Genomic DNA, 18,947 nt, shown 5'->3' with positions numbered 1-18,947 from the left:
AAAGAAAAGGAGTTTTAACTTGGTGTAAGTTTCAGGGAGTTCAGTATATAGTTGGTCAATTTTAAGGCAAAAACAGCATGGTGACCAGGAAGCAGAGTGAAAAGGGAGGAGAGAGCTAAGAATATACCCTTCCAAATCATGCTTATCAGTGACCTTCCTCTTTGACCAAGCCCACAGCCATACATGAGACTTCTAAGGAACACACCATAACATTCCACCCTCAAGCCCCAAAGACTCATATCCAACTCATTACACAAAAAGCATTTAGTCTACCTCTAAGAACTGACATCTTAACAATTTTAGCATTTCTGAAAAGCCTAGCTTCCTCTTGGATTCAAGGCAAAGTCATAGCTGTGAGCCCTTATAAAAATCAAAAAGGAAGCAGAACACTTCCACCATACAATGACACAGAATAAACATTCCCATTCCAAACAGGAGGAATACAGAATTAGAAATTAGAAGCCAAGACTGAAACCCAACAGGGCAAACAGGGTAAATTTACCCAAAAGGGTAAATCTTGTAGCTCCAGCACAGGGTAGGCTGTGGTGAACTCCAAAAGGATTAGGACACCCCACTTCTATAGTAGTGTCAATTGTAGCCCACCTGACCTCTCTTTTGTGGTGGGCCCACTCTCTACCTGCAGCTTTCCCAGCAGATATTCTATGTTTCTGGCATCTCTCACTCCCCAGAGTCTCCACTGAACTTCTGGCCTCACTCTGATAGCTTTTCACACTGCAGTCCTGGCTCTAATTTTAGGAAGGAAAAAATACTATTGGCCTCCTACCATCTTACGGTAATGCAGTTTAGAGGTGCATATGCTGCTAAGGAGGGCTGAAGTGTAAGAGAAAACACAAAAAAACGAGACGAGTCATGCAGTCTTAATAAATTTGAATTTATTTTGGTGTACACACAATAAACACTGCTTATTGATACAAGTGATACTGACTTTCCACTTAAATAGCAATATAAAGCTTTACCCTGGAAATTAATTTTTTAAAGATTTTTAGAGAAATAAGAAAACATTATACGTGGTCCTTGAATATGGTAGAAGTTGTGAAGGTTGTAAGGTGGTAGAAGTTTGATGTCCGGTACCAAAAAAAAAAAAAAAAAAGCCACTATGGAGTTTACTTACTCTTAAGAGCTTAGTTTGCAATGCACCAAAAATTAAGATAGATAACAGATAGATATGATCAAGCAAATACACAAAAATGCTTACACTTACAGTAGTAGATACAATATTCAAGTTTGTTGAAAGAAAAAAGATCTTAGGTTTTTATGTATAGGTTTGCTTGGCTTGACAGGCGAATTTTGATACAGTGTACAAATCAAACAGATTTATACCCTTGGACAGACATGTTATGCACTGACATTTCTCTTTTAATTATTTTAATGTAAAGTATGTAGATATTCATAAAGAAAGTATTTTTAAAAGAACTTTTCTTACTCAGTGAAGCACTGACATTTCTTATCTACCAGTTTAGACAAGCACTTTCTCAGTTACCTAATGATTAAGAATTGCACTTAGGTTAAAGAGTAAATTTTATGATGGCTATGGGGAGGAAAAGGCAAGAAGAGACACAAATAGGCTCATAACCTGCATCACACTTTTTGAGCAAAGGTCAAGAACAAGGGGTCACTGTTCAATATCTGCAGCTGTGAGAAAGAAATGTAAGCAATAGGTATGCTGTTTCATAACTTTCACGAAAAATGTCAAAGTGAAGGGGTTTTCCCTCTCTTGATCTGACATTCACTGTACTTTTCTAAAGTTGGAATTTAAACCCCCAGGGAAAGTTCTATCTTCAAGAGTGGAATTTCCAAAGTACTGCACATAAATACTGAAATCAACACCAAACTTGCACTATACCTCCAAGAAGCAAAACAGGACAGTTACCCCAAAATGACTTACAAACATGCTGAGTGTTTATTATTTATCAAATAAATAAGTTATTCCAATCCAAGAACAGTATTTAAAAAGGTTGCTTCTCATTTGCTGAAAACAAACACTTGAAATGGAAGAAAAATAAAAATATTAAATGTAGTACTATTTTCCAAAAGTAGTTTCTTTGCGATTCTGTTTAGTAAGGAAGAACTCTTATCTATAGGGTTCATTAAAGTGTATGAAAATATTTTCTTTTAATAAAGTAAAATCAGTTTTCCCAGTTTTAGAGAGAAAATGTATATTCTAGTGAACCAGGTTTAAATTAATTAAGAGGACATATTTTGTTTACCATTTCTGTAGAGAAATAATACATTTTAATAAAAGCTTTCAGATCTTCCTTTCTTGTGGTGAGATACACCATTTCACAGATGTTAAGTAACTATTTCTACTCTACTCTGCAACAAAAACTTATTCAAAAACTTACCTCATCAACATACTTTTAGTCACTAATTTTCCCAAGACCACTCTAATTCTGAAAGATAAATTATTAAGATAATAAGATACTGCTTTGGGGGGCTAGGGATTTAGCTCAGTAGTGCAGCACCTGCCTGGCAAGCATGAGGTCATGAGTTTGATTCCTGGTACCAAAAAAAGGGAAAAAAAAGATACTACTTCCTTATCCATAAATAATTTATTATTCAGGAGTCAGTATTTTTAAAATACAAAAACATTGCATCTTATAGTCCCAGTCATTAATAAAAAATAACCATTCTCCAACTACTCCTTTATACATTCACTTATTAACAATTAAGCATCTTCTACTTATACTCCCTAAGCATACAGCAATAAACTAGATATACAGTCTTTGCTGCCAAGTCTATGTTCAAGTCTAGTGAGATGAACACAGGTAATAAATAAAACAAGGTAATTTCAGTAAACAACTTGATGAAAATATGCTAGGGTGACATTACAGAGACAAAGGGTAGGTATTGTTTTTCAATTTCTATTTTAAAATCTGACATAAATACAAACATTTACCAAAGTTATAAATGTATAAAGTTTAATAAAAGCCTTTTTATAAATATTTAGTACTTGTTATAAGAAACAGAAATCTCCATCTTTCTTCCCCCTAGTTCTCAGAGCCAGGTACTGACCTGCTTTTAGAGGCAGGTTCTTTGAAGCAACATTTGACTAGAGATGGGTAATAAGAAAAGGAGTACCTAAGTCAATGGAATCAAGAACTTTCCAGACACAGGGAATGAATGGCAAACGCCAAGCTCCTCAGACATGGATCAGGCTTTGGGGGTTGCTAAAGCATTAGGAGCAAGGGAAAAGGTCTGGGAAATGATCTGATCACTTTTGTTTGGATAGACTGTCAGGATGGGGAGATGGAAAGGAGAGTGATAGTAGAGGTAAAATAAAAAGACTGACAAGATAGTGGCTTGGGTTGTGGTACTAGCAGTAACAAACTGAAGCGCAGTTTCAGGACATCCAGCACTCGGACTCAGACACATAGGTGAAACACAGGGTTGAGGAGGAAAGACTCCAATTTGAGGACAATAGGGCAAGGTGGACTTCAGGGACGTGTTATGGACAGTTGCCAGTTTCATATTCCTTTCTTGCAGTCACAGAATATACCACTGTAAGTTTTAGGGAAAGGATGAGTCCTGGAGCTTGGAGTACAATCTGATGCTTCGGGCAGGGACCTTGAGCCAAGAATGATGTACAGAAGAGGCCAAGATGTTTGGTTAATTCCAACGGTGGCCACAGTGTTGTGTGGGGGTAGCGGCATCAGCCAGACATGATCTTTTGGTTTTGTTTTTGTTTTAAACTTTTTTTTTTGAAAAGAATAAAAAAAAACAAAACAGAACAAAGGTGATCAGAACAGAACGACGCCAGCAACACAGGGCTTCAAAACAAGGCAACAGGAAATCTACAGTGACTACCATAATGATTCTTGTTTTCTTTGAAATAGTTGTCCATGCCTTCATACATAATAAATCAGGGAGGGGAGGTGCTGGCTTGGCTTCCCAGAGTCCTAAGCTCCAACATGGCGTGGATCTCAGGAGACACTGCTAGTTCTCCCCCTGGAAGGGCTGCAGTGGGCTAAACTACTGCCGCTTACCAGGGAGGGGAGGTGTTGGCTTGGCTTCCCAGAGTCCTAAGTTCCAACATGGCGTGGATCTCAGGAGACACTGCTGTTCTCCCTCTGGAAGGGCTGCAGTCTGCCACCCTGCCTCCGCTTACAAGCCAGACATGATCTTGACTGCTGTCCTCCTGACCCTTTAGCCTCTCTCCATTTCTATTCCCAAGTCTATTTTGACTTAATTTTTTAATAAACTTAAAAAATTGGAGTATGATTTATAAAAGCCACAAATTTTAAGTTATGCAACTTGACATATGTCATCACCCGTGAAACCACTACCTAGACCACAATATAAACTCAGTCAGAACTCTAAAACAGCCTTGTTCTGGACATACTATTTTTTCAACAAATTTACTATCTGTGTGAGGCAGCCAATCAGTTTTTTGGCTAAGTCAGAATGCAACCAAGAACTCTGACTTATAACACTTCACAGCTCATCAAATACAAATCTTAATGGATCCCAAGTCAAAAATAGGGATGAAGGCAAGAGTATTTCTGCTTATTCTGAAGTCCTTGGGACTTGTTAAACATAACTATATCATATAAAAATATCTAAAAATGTTTTTAAATTACAGAATTGTAACTTTCAAAGTCATCCCGTGGTCCAGAAACAAAATTATTTTCAGAACCGTAGCACTACCCAAATCTGTTTCTTTAGATTCCCTCATATAAAGCTATACATCTGTACATTTCCAAGGACAGTTATATGTATGTACTTGGACAAATTATACAATGAAGACTTTCTGCTTCCGATGATGACTGGGCTAGAGGACCGTCACCAAGTACAAATGCACTATTACTTACCAGAACATTATTCAGACATTTTGATAACTATTTATAATACCATCTAATACAAGGTACACATTTTAAAAATATGAAAAAGTTCATTCAATCTCATGGCAATCTATTAAGTTGCTAGGTCTTATTTCCTATAGTCCACTGTCACATTCTCTTGGCCCCCAATTCAAAATGTAGCCATAATCCAATCATCTCTCACTACTTTTATTGTTTCTCCTCTGATAGGTTACTACAAAACCTGGTGCTTGAAGGTAACAGTAAAATGCCTTCAAGATTTTAAAAGACAATGAGACAATGTAAGATTGCAGACCCAATCAAAATAAAGATGAAGAAGGCCTGGTCAGACCTGCAAGTATTCAAAATTTACTTCCATGTACCATTTGTAAAGACACCACAAAAAGAGTACTTTCAAATATATTTTTAAAAATTCAAGAAACAGGGGGCTCTGAACACAAGATAAACCACAGGACTAAGAGACAATACATCACAAGGTAAGAACTAAAAATCTAAATTTTATAAAGTTGATTAAGATGCATAAAATGATTGTTACAGTTATGTCTTGATGTCCCCCAAAGCCTCATGCCATGATAGGGTTTTTTCCGAAGGCAGTTGAATTTAGAGCATGTGACTGGCTCATAGTGCAATGCTGGGATTAAAGATGCTGAGATGAGGGTAGGTGATTGCTGGATCAGTCCACTGATTGGACAGGCACTGTCCTAATCTCAGTGGACTGGATACAATATAATGGACAGAACGAGCTTGTCTCTTGCTCTCTTGTTGCTTTGTTGTCTTCTGCCCACCATGAATTGTTCTCCTCTGTGAAGACACCTTGCCTTGGAGCCAGCCAACTATGGACTGAAACCTCTATAAACTGTGAGCTACATAAACCTTTCTCCCAAAGGGATGTTGAGTGTTTTGTATCAACACAAAGAAAAGTAACTAAAACAATAATCTCATAGGGTAGAAGATATTTTTGTTCTGGCAAAGAAATACAGAAACAAGAATATACTTCAGGCATCCCAGGATGAGAACTAAAAGCATTCTGAACAAATTTTGCCATTCGATAGTATGATTTAAAAAGTTAATGTATTTGCAATTACATATTCCAGGAAAAATAAAATATGCAAAAGCCATGACCCAATTATAAAGCAGATAACTCATGGCATGATTTGAAGAATGGTAGTTGTGAAAGAAAAAAATTTCCTCCTTTATACTTGGAACATTTTGATTAAATCAGCATAAACTTAAAGATATAAAGACGATATGCATAAAGAGATAAGTCATCTGGTTATTGTGAATACTTTACATACTCTAGCACAACAACTAGTTACTGATTTGCAGTTTTTGAAATCAATATATACAGGGAAAATATAAGTCAAGGGTAAATCCACGAAATAATAAACATCTATTAACATTGGCACATAAACAGTATAATTTATAGAAATAAGGAAGTGATTATAAGTTGAAAGTACAGAGCTACCCATTTCCTCAATGGTAGAGAGGCACAAAAGACTGTTTAAAATCAATGAATTAAGAAATAAAGATAACTAAACTTATAAAGGTAACCAAAAATGCATTCACAGCAGACAATCAACAAATCCTGCTTAGGATAGCATCAATAAAACTGTGGATGGCAGGAAGAAGTCCTTTTAATTTTCTGTCTAAATTGTTCAGAATTTTTACCCAGGTACATGCACTGAAGTTAAAGTTATTTTTAATCCTTAAACGTCAAAGCTGATGGCTCGGAAAGAAATGATGGTTGACATTCTACGTAGGGAAGAGTCCACGAAATTACAAAAAGCAGTTATAAAACCTCAAAAAGATTTGAAGTAAAAGGCTACTTAAAATGAAGGCATTTAAATTCATTCAGCACTTTTGAAAGCAGCAGTTAGTAACAGAGGTTTAGAGCTAGTATTCTGATTCAGACAACAACAACAAAAACAACAACAAAAGTTTAGAATTCTCTATTTAAACTGGCAGAATGGGGCCCAGGCTAGATATAGCGCAGGGGCACAGCACAAGGTCATGAGTTCAATTCCTGATACCAAAAAATAAACAAACAAACATTAGGTGTAGAGATTAATTTTAAGAACTATTCTCATTCAGAATAAAATAATAATACAAGTATGGTCCTTAAAGTATTTCAGACTCTAGAAAATTCAATTTTGGACTCATAATTGCTATTATACATACCTTAATGCAGAATATGTTTTAAGAGTATTAAAAGAGTCTTAAAATAATTATAATAATAGCATGACACTAAGGTTATACTGTTTTAATAAAATTTTTATATTTCTGGAACAACTTACTCAATTCATATAATATGTATGATATAATAAACAAAAAAAAAAACTGAGACAGTTTCCCCACAAAACTTTTAACAGTACAATGTAAAAAAAAAATTTTGTTTATTGTTTTGAGACAGAGTCTCTCTATGTAGCTCCAACTGGTCTTGAACTTACTATTATCCTCCTAGGATTACAGGCATGCACCACCATGCACAGCTCTAAAACAATTGACTTGTTTACTCATAACATGCCTATCACCTTTTTTAAAATTCTAAATCATTATACAAAGTTTTAAAAAATGAATATTTCTTATAAAAATAGTTATTTTTTTATACTTTCAAAATAAATAGTGTTCTGTTTATCAATGTATATTGCATAGGGATAGTCAAATATCATAGTTTTAAAAAATGACAAAGTCAGCTTAATGCCTGTTACACACTAAAGTTGATAATTCAAATTTTATTTATAATTTTAAAATTACACAATTCTGTAGGTATAAAAGTTTTAAAATTTTTCCGATTTAAAAGTCTTCTAATTTACATCTTCAATCACGGCTGTGATATCTATGATAACTAATTTACAAATATATTTAGCCCAAATAAGTTAATTTTAAAAAATCAGTACCACGTAGTATGCTGGCAAGATGCTTTCTTTAGAAACAAATGGTGTAATTGTAAAGTCAATATTATACATGTGCCACTAAAATAAATATTTAACACATCATAGAATATAAAATGCATAGAAGAGTTGAAGTTTTTAAAATCTAAGTTACTAGTGCAGAAAGCTGGGAACTTTATCACTTAACGATTGAAGGATTTTGTCACTTTAAAAGAAAGATGACTTTTCACAGGGAATACTGCAACTGCCTATAAATCAAAAAAGGAAAGACTATTTATTTCCTTCAGATGCTCCTAGAGTGTTTATATTTTAATGTTTTTATGTAAATCTTTCTTTAACTTAAATTTTTAGTCAATAATTTTGGTGCTATGACATATATATCTTAAAAAATACAAGTGATTCTATAGTCAACCCTTTCACTCTAATATCTATACATATATGCACTTATAAATATATACATACTTTTAGGATTATAAAAATAATTTGTATAAGCTTAAATAATTACTGAATGTTAATATAGAATACATTAATATTTGTATAATTTTTCTTTTATTTATACAAAAGTTTTCTTATAGCAGCATTTGCATTGCAAATGAAATGAGACCACATGATGTTGCAGTGTACAAGAATTCCTACTGCAAATCACACTGAGCAGCTGCAGTGTTCCTCTGGGACAAGGACTAGTTATTACTAAAGGGAGCATCTATCTCAGCTATCGAAAAGCAGTTCCTACAAAATACAAAAACTTGAGCTTGTAACTTACCTTAACCTTACAAGTATATTAGAAAGTAACCTCCATAGAACTGGCAAGGTTCATTAAAATACTGCAAACAATTCAGGTTACCTTTATTTCTGGAAAAATTTTCTAATGAAATAAGTAAAAATTATATTACTGAATAGTGATTTTAATTGAATCATATGAACTTGTTAGAAACTAACTGAAGGTTTCAGGAGTGAAAAAATAAAAACACTGTAAAGTTAATAAAAGAAAATGAGTAATCTGAAACTTTAAGACACTAAAAATCAGATAAAATGCCTCAATATCAAATACTTATGTTGACCTTGTTTTTGTTGAGTTCACGTTCCAGGTTGCCAATCAAAGTATCAATACTTTCTTGTAGATCTTTGAGATTAACTTTTCGGTCCACAGTGGACTCAATTGTCTGCATTCTCAAATATGACTGAAATGTGCATTCTCTGGATGTGGGAATTGGCTGTTCAATCATTATTTCTGGTCCCTCCATTCTTCCATAACCTTCCCTATCTTCTCTATCTTCTGAAGGTACATCATCATAGTCCACACCATTTAAATCTTCTCTTGTATTTAAAAAGTAGTTTTCTCCACAGCTGCTCCAGTCTCCTGCATAACGATTGCTAAGCGGACTGTCTAATCTGGTCTGCCTTGGCCTAAGTACTCCCAATGAATTGGCACTACTCAAATTTAACATAGAAGGTCGTTCTTTTTTCCGCCTCAAATAGTTCAGAGAAGATGACTGCTCTGCGAATAAACTGTCTGCTGATTCTCTGACAGTTACATGGTGCACTGGAAATCAACAATAAATTTGCTTTAATAACAGGAGTCCAACTGGTCTTAAAAAAACAAAAGTAAAGATAAGCCATTTAATAATCAACTACAAACATGCATTAAAACAAAAACATGCATATATACTATCAAAAGGAAGCATTCCATAATTATTTTTTTATCACCCGATGAAATCAAGATTAGGCGTAGAAGCTAGTAGAATATTCAGTGATGCCAATCATGCTAATATCAAAATGTCCCCAAGTAAATCAAATTTCCAATGTTGATTAACTTTCTGTGCAAGTTAATTATTATCTAGCTATAATTCAAACAGAAGCTAAGCTGGTAGCTTCTCCTAAATTAAAGGTTACAGCAAAAAGCAGGCAAGGCATGTTGGAATACAAACAAAACAAAAATTCTATTATCTGCAAACACTAAACGAGGCAAAGGCATCTAAAGTGATTACTCTAAAAGTTCTGACCTTAGTGGGCTTTTTTGCAATTAGCAGCAGTGTCATAACTTACTAAGCAGCCCAAATGTCACTTGGATAAAGTACACAAAGACTAGACTTAACCATCTGTTACCTGATTTTGATTACACAGCATTAGCTACTATTAGTCTTCATTTATTGCCTGGAAATAGTACAGATATTTTATTTTCCCATTCTGATTAAGCATTTAACAATCCCAAAAGACATTCCTAATTTTAAGACTGTTTTCTTCTGCTGTAAGTTACACTGCATCTCTGAGATTGTATTAGCCATATATAAGATTACCACAGAGAAAAACATTATTTCATAACAAACTTTGGCTTTATTGCTTACTCTTGTACATTCTGGACAAAATAAGCCTCTTCAACCTATAAAACTGACTTAATTTGAAATGCAAGCATAGTCAATAGACTATCCATACTAATCTTTTTCTTTTTGTTTATTGTCAGTTAATAAATGCCTCTTCTTTTTTTTTTCTTTTTCTTTTTTATCGATACTGGGGATCAAACTCACAACTGCCTGCTTGCAAGGCAGGTGCTTATGCCGCTGAGCTAAATCCCCAGCCCCAATGCCTCTCTTTCTATACTTCACTAAGATAAAGGTAGCATAAATCAGTAACAACATACTAACCTATAATATAGAACGAATGCTTGTTTACTACTATGTAAAATTAAGTAAAATACTGTACGAACATGCTTAGTTTTCAAGAGTTGGTGATATACAGAACGTTCTTCAGAGGCCAAATAATATTTTACTTGTATCTCAACAGAATACTTCATAATTGTGATAGATAAAGTTTTTAAAACTCATTTTTAAAAAGTCTACCTATTGCATTTTTGTGACAATTATGTATCATTGGCAGCCAAAAGTTTTTTATCTAAAATTTTTGGGAAAATACACATTATTTATTTTATAAATTGATCTTTAATTTCAGTATCAATATAAAATGTTCCACGTCACTAACTGATGTAACTGCAGAACGGCTAGCACTGCTTATCTTCACTGTCTCCTGGCTTTTTCTCCTTTATTTTCTACGCTATTTCTTTTCTTACTACTTAACTGTCAGGCCTGTTGTTTTGCCAACCAATTAATGGTAACACTGCTAACCTTCAGGTCATGTGATCCAATCCAATCACATAACTTTTGACTGTGTGTACCTTAATCTTATTATGCCTGCATTTTCCAACATTCACCTGCAAAATCTAGATTTTTTTTTTCCCCTCTTTTTGTAGTAGTGGGGACTGAGCCCAGGACCTTCACAACTATATCCCAATCCTTTTTATTTTTGTGTTTTAAGTTGCTCAGGCTAGATTCAAACTTGCAATCCTCCTCCCCCAAGCTCCTAGATCACTTGGATTATATAGGTATGCACCACTGCACCTAGCTCAGATTTCATTTGTTGTTGCCAGGTTCTAAAGGCTGTTTTTAGTCAAGTCTCTATTAAAACACTATTTTTCTATTTTCCTAGAAAATATTTTAAACATCAATTAAATTATTATTTTATATTTTTTAAACTAAAATTCAAGTTCTGAAAAAATCAGGTTACCATAGAGACAAACTATTTTAAAACAAACCATGGCTTTACTGTCCCTTGACTACAGACTGAATTTGTTGGAACCATAAATTAAACCTCTCCTAGTTAACTTGTGGGTATCAGATACAGTGTCTCAGTATTGGGTAAGCTGACTAATACATAACTCAATATGTAACACACAAAACATGGTAAGACTATTCTGGTTAAAACGGAAGTGTGTGTATGTCCCTGACCTCTTGTCAATTTGGCCCTGAAGGTACTTGAAAAAATTTGGGACTTGGTGCAAAAATGCTCTGAATAACTATTAGCAGGTTGATTTTTTACCTCCTAATGTTGATATGCTACAGTTTCAACTAATTAAGATGTAATTTTTCAAATAGAAATGTCAAAGTAAATTACCTTCTTGCCCAAATTTTTTTTAAAAAAGGTTAAAATGTAAAAAGAGGGTTGTGGCTCTTTATAACTCTGAAGTACAAGAAATTCTAAAAAGAAAATAAGATACATAGCAAGGAAATTTCTCCCTGAATGCCTTGGGCATTCACCAAATTAACAAACAATGGCCCAGTCTCATCACATTGGCTTGTCATCATAGTTTTCTCATGGCTAGAAATTACCACATTTACTTGATTTCTGCCTTTTCATACATCCAATAGCAGGTGATTGAAAGGGTAAAACTATTATCTTCTCTCATTCTTTTGCAACTTTCTGTCCTGTGTCTGAGATATTAAAAAGAAGAAAGTATTTAAAAAATAAAGAGCACTATTTTTGAAACCCCAGTAACACTCATCTTTGGAGTAAGGAGAGCAGACAGTATGAAATCTGATCCTAATTCTTCTGTGACAGAGAACTAAGAAACTAAGTTTCTGTCCACAAAGCCCAAAACCAAGGTAATTATGACAAAATAATTATGTGATAATAACCCTTATACACAGTTAATGACAAAGAACTCTGAAACTAATAGTATATCTAGGAAGGCAAGTTTTCACTTGTGATTACAATAAAATGGCTCCTGTTCCAATTAGTGATGTTTGTTAAAACTAAAGCAGTTTTAGTAAAAGGAAATATACACTTAAAACTGTAACCCATGAGATCGTTTATGTTGGACTCTAATTATCCAAAGAAGTCTGATAATGAATCTAAAATAATTAATATATTATAATTCAGGTAAATTAGAAATAATTTTTAAACCTGTATAAAAATTTTAACTTCTCAAATTTAAAAGTTAAAAAAATTGTATTAACTTATTTTATTTTTAAAGTTAGGTTTATTTAAAAAGACTAGATTAAGCATTCCTTTTACTTTGGTCTTTCCTCCTCATATATATTAACCAAAAAGTAACAATGAACATTTAAGGGCTCACTTTGTACTAACACTTTGTTCACTGCCTTAAATATTTTATCTCAATCTTCATAACCCCAAGGTCAGACCTCTTTATAGAGAAACAAACTGAGGGTTTGAGAAGCTATAGTATTTACCTGACCCCAACCTGCTAGTAAGTGCCACAGAACAGACTTGAAATCAAATTGGCTGCAGGATCCAAGCATTTCTATCACTACATTCTACACCAAGCATCAAATTACTTTCATTGGTAGGTCCTTGCAGAGGGACAGTAGGATCTACGTAATAAAGTTTTGGCACTCAGATATAAAATCCTTTATAGAACACTTAATTAAAAACATTTCTTTTACTCTTGAAACTGTGTAAGAAATATATTAGGAAAATCAGTGTTATCCTTTACTTACTGATTGGAATAATGGAAGGGAGAAAAAAACAACAAAATAAAAAATATAGCCAGTTCAACCCAGGATGCTTGAAGAATAACTATAACTATAGATGTCAGGAAGAAGAATGGAGAAAAACACATTCTGCTTTGTAATAGTTGAATTAAAAATGAGATCTACAGGGGCTGGGGATTTAGCTCAGCGGTATAAGCACCTGACTTGCAAGCAGGCAGTCGTGAGTTCGATCCCTGGTACCGATAAAGTTTAAAAAAAAAAAAACTAAAAAAAAATGAGATCTACAGCAATACCACTCTGAGCACGCCCAATCTTGTCTGATCTCCGAAAAATGAGGGGGTAAATTCAGTATTATGTACCGAAAGTTTTGCTGAGCACCTCACAAGTATAATAACCCTTATATAAGTCTATAAGCTTATGATTAAGTCCATTAGGCAAACATGATACTGAGGCTCTATGTTTAGGAACTTGGCCCAAGTCATGACTGTCAACAAGTGGCACAAGCAAGATTTAGATCCAGATCTGAATCCAAAATGTGCACAGTGATCCTTATATGTCTATAATATTATGAGCAATGGCAGAAAATATAAATTGAAAAATCTAAAAATCAGGTATGAATTCACAACTGTTCAAAAAAGCACAATTGAAAAAAAGATTTCTTCAATCACTTACAACCATATGTAATGAGTAATTCAGGCATCCTATCACCAAAAATTATTTCCACAGAACCATTTACCTGGCCAGAGTTGGAGTAAGTAATGAAGAACTTCAATATGTTTTTTAAAATCCAAAGCACTTGCCAGTTCTTCTGAATCAGTAAAGACTCTGTTGTTATGAGTAGAAGTCTCTTGCCTCTGATTTAATAACACTGGTCCAAAACACACAGCCAAATTCTGACAAGTCATCTTATTCACTTCATGATAAGAAGCCACCAATTTCAAATGATCCAACAACATCTTTAGGGTTGCCTAAATTAAATTAAACTGCACTTAATATACTTATATAGAGAAAAATATAATGTTCCAGCAGAAAATATATAGGCATCTTGTTACTTTTAAATGGTTGTTTCAATGGTTTTGCTTATAAGTTAGATCTGTGACATATTTTCTTTTATAAACATTACACAGGGCCTTAATTATATTTTAACAACACAATTTTCTCCAATAGATGGCTGAAAAATACATGCTCTATAAGATGTTCATAAATGCACTACAATTTCAACCATAACCCCTAGGAAAATGCATTATCAACTCTTCCCTCTATAGTAACAACAGCAAGCTATGATGGACAGAATTCATTTTTCAGTTCAGATAACACTATATATGTTAAGCAGGGGATTATCACACCTAGGAAGCTTTACATTTTCAGAACATGGTCAAGTCCTATAGTAATCTAAATTATGAAAGATACTTAATAAATATCACATATTTACACATATATACACATATATATGCAAAGTATGGAAGAGGTAAAAACAGTACAGTTAAAAGTAAAAGAAATGTTTACTAAAATATATATACATATATATACATACACAAAAATATTTCTTAATCCTTCAGACAACTAGTAAGGGGAGTCAGCTCAAGTAGAAGGGTTAATTTCAAGTACTTATAAAAAGAAATGATGCATTTTGAAGCAGTAACATATAAGCAATCATTTAACACATGAATTGCAATATTTTCTAAATAAATTATATTGAAATGACTGCCAATTAAAAACTAAAATCTCAGAAATAAGAAAGAAATGAAAATGATATGTCTGAAACTAAAAGAAACAACTGCATTTGATGATTAAAAGGTCATTGGTGACCTTGCCCAGAAAATCTCCAATAAAGTTGAGGTAGGAAGTCAGATTACAATGTCCTGGTTGAACAGTAAATGAGTTAGAATTACTTATTTTAATAGGATCTTAGAAGTGGAATTTCACATTTAAACAATGTGAAAATTTTAAGGGTCTTAATAATCAGTTTTCACAAAACCTTTCATAAGGGACACAATTGCATCCTTTGGCTCATTTAGTAGACAAAAAAATATTTTATTTTAACTTAAAATTTCTTTGTCCATTGAGGTTGGATCTAATATATTTAACAAGGTACAGTATGTGTGTGATATATGCTGTTCACAGTTATACAGATAAGCACCTTAAGAAGTCAACATATTTGGAGTCCTATTTGTGTTAGGAGAGACATTATAAATGAAAAAGAAGACCAATTTTTTTTTAAATTTTAAAGAAGATAAAAAACAAAACGAAACAGAATAAAGTCAATCAAAACAAAAAAAAATGAGAACAATACAGGACTTCAAAACAAAATAATAGGAAATCAACAATGGCTACTATTATGCTTCATGCTATCTTCAAATTAGCTGCCCATACCATGAGACATAATAAAATCAAACAGAACACAAAGGAATAAAACCAATCAAAACAAAACAAAAGGGGTACGTACAAGACTTCAAAACAAGGTAATAGAAAAACAACAATGGTTACCACAATATATCTTATCTTCAAAATAGCCGCCCATACCATCAGATATAATAGAATCTAACAAAACAAAACAGAATAAAACCAAACCAAGCCAAACCAAACACTGAAAACAATACAGGACTTCAAAACAAAGTAATAGGAAATTAACAATGGCTGCCACTTTCCTTTTTAGACATTTCCCTTTCACCTTCACAATACCTATTAAAAATTTTGGATCCCACTAACTCTTTTAGCTTTTTTTTAATTATTTTTTTCATTTAAATGGGTTTTCCAGCAAATGTCAGAAAACCTACTAGACAAACTCTAAAAGAGCTATAACATTCTTTTAGCTTTTTTATACTAGGGAGACAACACAATGTTCATGTGAGGCCAAACCATTTCACTCATAAGCATGATCTCAAATTGTATTCATTTACCTACAAAGGCCTCAAGGTTATCCTTCTTTATACCTGAGTACCTTTCCACTGTATTAAAATAAAATACTGTATCTTTCCTATTCATTCCACAGTTGATAGGCAAGTTACCCCTGCTTTTTTCTGGGTCCTTATCACATGGAGCATTGTCTTATCTTCTCTGACCTTCAGTCCATCTATCTTCTTTCAAGTTAAATGTGTTTCTTATATATAGTATATTGATGGAGCCTGTCTCTCAATCCACTCTGCCTGAGTTTATTACTGGTGAGTTGAGGCAATCTACCTTAATCGTTACAACTGACATACAGCAGCTCATCTGCCATGCTGTCTTCCTGCCATTGGTCCCCCACTTTTCCCCTCCATTCAACTGCCTTCCTTGCTCAGTGATCCCTATCTGCTACTATTCTTGGAACCATGGTCATCCTTATCTCTCTCTAGAATATCCTTCAGCACTCTTTGTAGGGTTGGTTTGGTGGTAATGAATTCCTTCAGATGGCCTTTATCATGAATATATCTTATTTCTCCATTAATTTTGAAAGATAGTTTTACAAGACACAACAATCTGGTTTGGAAGTCATTTTCTTTCAGGACTTGAAACACTTCACTCCAAGCTCTCTCTGACTTGATGGTTTGTGTTGAGAAGTCTGTTGTGATTTTGATGAATTTTCCTTTATAGGTAATCTGTTTCTTTTCTCAATAGTCTGTTCTTGCACTGAATTTCTGGACTCTTGATTATTATATGTTTGGCTATAGATTTATTTTGGTTATGGCTAGTTGATGTTCTACATGCCTCACTTACCAGTATGTCAGGTCCTTTTCCCAAGTTAGGGAAGTTCTATTATTATTCTGTAAATAGTATTTTTATGTCATCTGTGTTGATTCCTGCTTTTTTGCTGACACTTATCACTTCAATCGTTGTTGAATTGTTATTTCCTTGTTACTTCTAAGAGATCTTTCCTTTCACAATCACTAGTTGCAATCCAGGCTTCAAGTTATGAAAGTCTTTATTTTCAGTTTCTTTCAAGCAGTTTTGCCAGTTTTCAATGGAGTTTTTCATTTCCTGAATATCTCTTTGAATCTGTTTCACGTATTGTAGTTCTTTCCTGTATTGTTCATTCAAGGTTTCCATCATTTTTCTATATCCTGCTTTTTCATTGGTATCATCTTTAGATATGTTCAGCATTTCTTTCATAGTATTTGTCATTTGTTCTTTTTCCTAAGATATTTCTTATCTGATTAGTTTTACAGCCTCATGTGTTGTTTCTTTACTTTGGTTCTATCCTTTCAGAAATTTCAGGTGTTCAACTTCCAATTTCTTCTCTTTTTATGTCTCCTAGACTCATTCTGTCTGAGATTGCCATTCATTCCTTCATCGTGACATTTTTCTGGGTTCCTGTGGATGAGCTGGTTGTGAGGTCCCATGCACCTCCCATATTGGCTGCCCATGCACAACGTAGAGGAATGGGTCAGGCACCTGGATTTCTCATATCCTAGGCTCCTAGGGAGGCAATGGGGTGTAGCACTGGCTTCTCCAGACACATGCAACTACACTGAGGCTCCCCCAATGGCAGCAAGGATACAGGAGCTTGGCTGGCTGTTTCTCCCCACCAGTGTTGGTTATGAGTACCTACTGGAGGCTGGTGGGTTCACAGGGGCATCTATGTTTAGTTTTTTTCTTCTGATGTTTACAGTTCTGTGGCAATGTCCATGCTGCATCCCAGAGATGTGCTGGGTATGGAGCTGATCTTGGTCTGAATGCGGGGCCTGAGACTGGTCTTCTGCTGACAGAGTTCTCCAGAGTCTGACTGCTCTCTTCTTGCTGCAGTCCAAGATGCTCCACATTATTGGCCTCACTAGTTACTTCACCCTCCAGAGGTGTGTGTGTGTGTGTGTGTGTCTGTATGCCAGATTATAGTCCTGGACTTTGGGGTTCCCATCAGTGTCTCACTCTTCCAGCTGGCCCACCCTCTGAGATGCATTGGAGGGGTGCAGAGTGTGGCCTTACTCTCCTCCTGCTGGCCCATCCTCAAGGACAAATATTATGATTTACATGTTTTATCTATTTAACTTCAAAATATCAATTTTAGACATCTCTAGCTCTTGCGGTCTCTTCATTCTTTCCCTTTACAAAAAAACATTAAAGAATATTTGAAGGGAAAGTGATAAATTATGTCAGTTCCTCTCGATAGTATATTATACAGCCATTCTAGAAAAAGGAAAGGAGGGAATAAAAAGTAGTGGTGGCAGTGTCCGCGGTTCACTTAAGTCTTAAGGCTAAGTCATATATGCCAAAACAGTTACCATATTTAAAAATACTAAGAGGAGGCTGGGGGTTTAGCTCAGTAGCATAAGCACCTGCCTGTTAAGCGTCAGGTTGTAAGTTCAATCCCCAGTACCAAAAATAAATAAATAAAAATACTAAAAGGAAACACAGCAAAATGTTACTTATACTTCCCTTTGGATATTGGTAGTTATAATTTTACACTTGCCCACATCTCATTCTTTCTGTAACAAACATTTTCATACTAAGATAATACACTTTAAAAACTTGTAAGAAAGAGGCTGAGAAAGCCGGATGTGGTAGAGCACTCCTGTAATCCCAGCACTTGGGAGGCTGACGCAGGAGAACTGTTTGCAAATTCGAGACTAGCCTGGGCCACAAAGTGAGCCCAAGGCCAGCCTGAATGCATGGCAGCCTGTCTCAAAAAAGATAAAAAAAGAAAGAAAGACAGAGGCTGAGGATATAGCTCAGTGGCACAAAGTACCTGCCTGGCAAGTATGAGGTCATGAGTTCAATCCTCAGTACCAAATAAATAAATAAATAAATAAATAAATAAAAACTCTTAAGAGAACTTCTGGGAAGATGGCAGAACGGTAAACAGCAGAGAAATAGTTTTTCTGAGATTTGAGATCCATACACTGGAATATAGCCATGTGAGACAGAGAAGGAGGGAAGTGGATCCCTGTGATCCAGCAAGGATCGGAAGCGAAGAACTGAGGTCCACAGGGAGAGCAAAGAGAGACTTCAACAAAGAAGGA

General features: G+C 34.6%; 1 protein-coding gene and 1 non-coding gene across 7 annotated transcripts in view; both read right to left on the bottom strand.

The window, feature by feature from the left end:
- Positions 1 to 871: 871 nt before the first annotated feature.
- Positions 872 to 18,947, bottom strand: part of Syde2 (synapse defective Rho GTPase homolog 2) — a 59,180-nt gene continuing 41,104 nt past the window's right edge. For 4 of the 6 annotated variants that reach the window (XM_063257463.1, XM_023561298.2, XM_063257455.1 and 1 more), the window contains 2 exons: positions 13,748 to 13,979; positions 872 to 9,272 (listed from right to left, as the gene is read on the bottom strand). In XM_063257463.1, coding sequence (XP_063113533.1) covers positions 8,773 to 9,272; positions 13,748 to 13,979 — 732 coding nt within the window. In that variant the 3' untranslated portion in view covers positions 872 to 8,772. The other 2 variants (XM_063257473.1, XM_063257465.1) reach the window with 2 other exon arrangements.
- LOC111754310 (U7 small nuclear RNA) lies at positions 15,757 to 15,818 on the bottom strand. Its single transcript, XR_002789014.1, has one exon. It is a non-coding gene; the product is annotated as a U7 small nuclear RNA (small nuclear RNA).

Source organism: Cavia porcellus, unplaced genomic scaffold, assembly GCF_034190915.1.
Source record: "Cavia porcellus strain 051 isolate PalLab524CR breed Dunkin Hartley unplaced genomic scaffold, mCavPor4.1 scaffold_1, whole genome shotgun sequence".
Lineage (NCBI taxonomy): Eukaryota > Metazoa > Chordata > Mammalia > Rodentia > Caviidae > Cavia > Cavia porcellus.
This window is presented reverse-complemented; position numbering and strand designations above follow the sequence as displayed.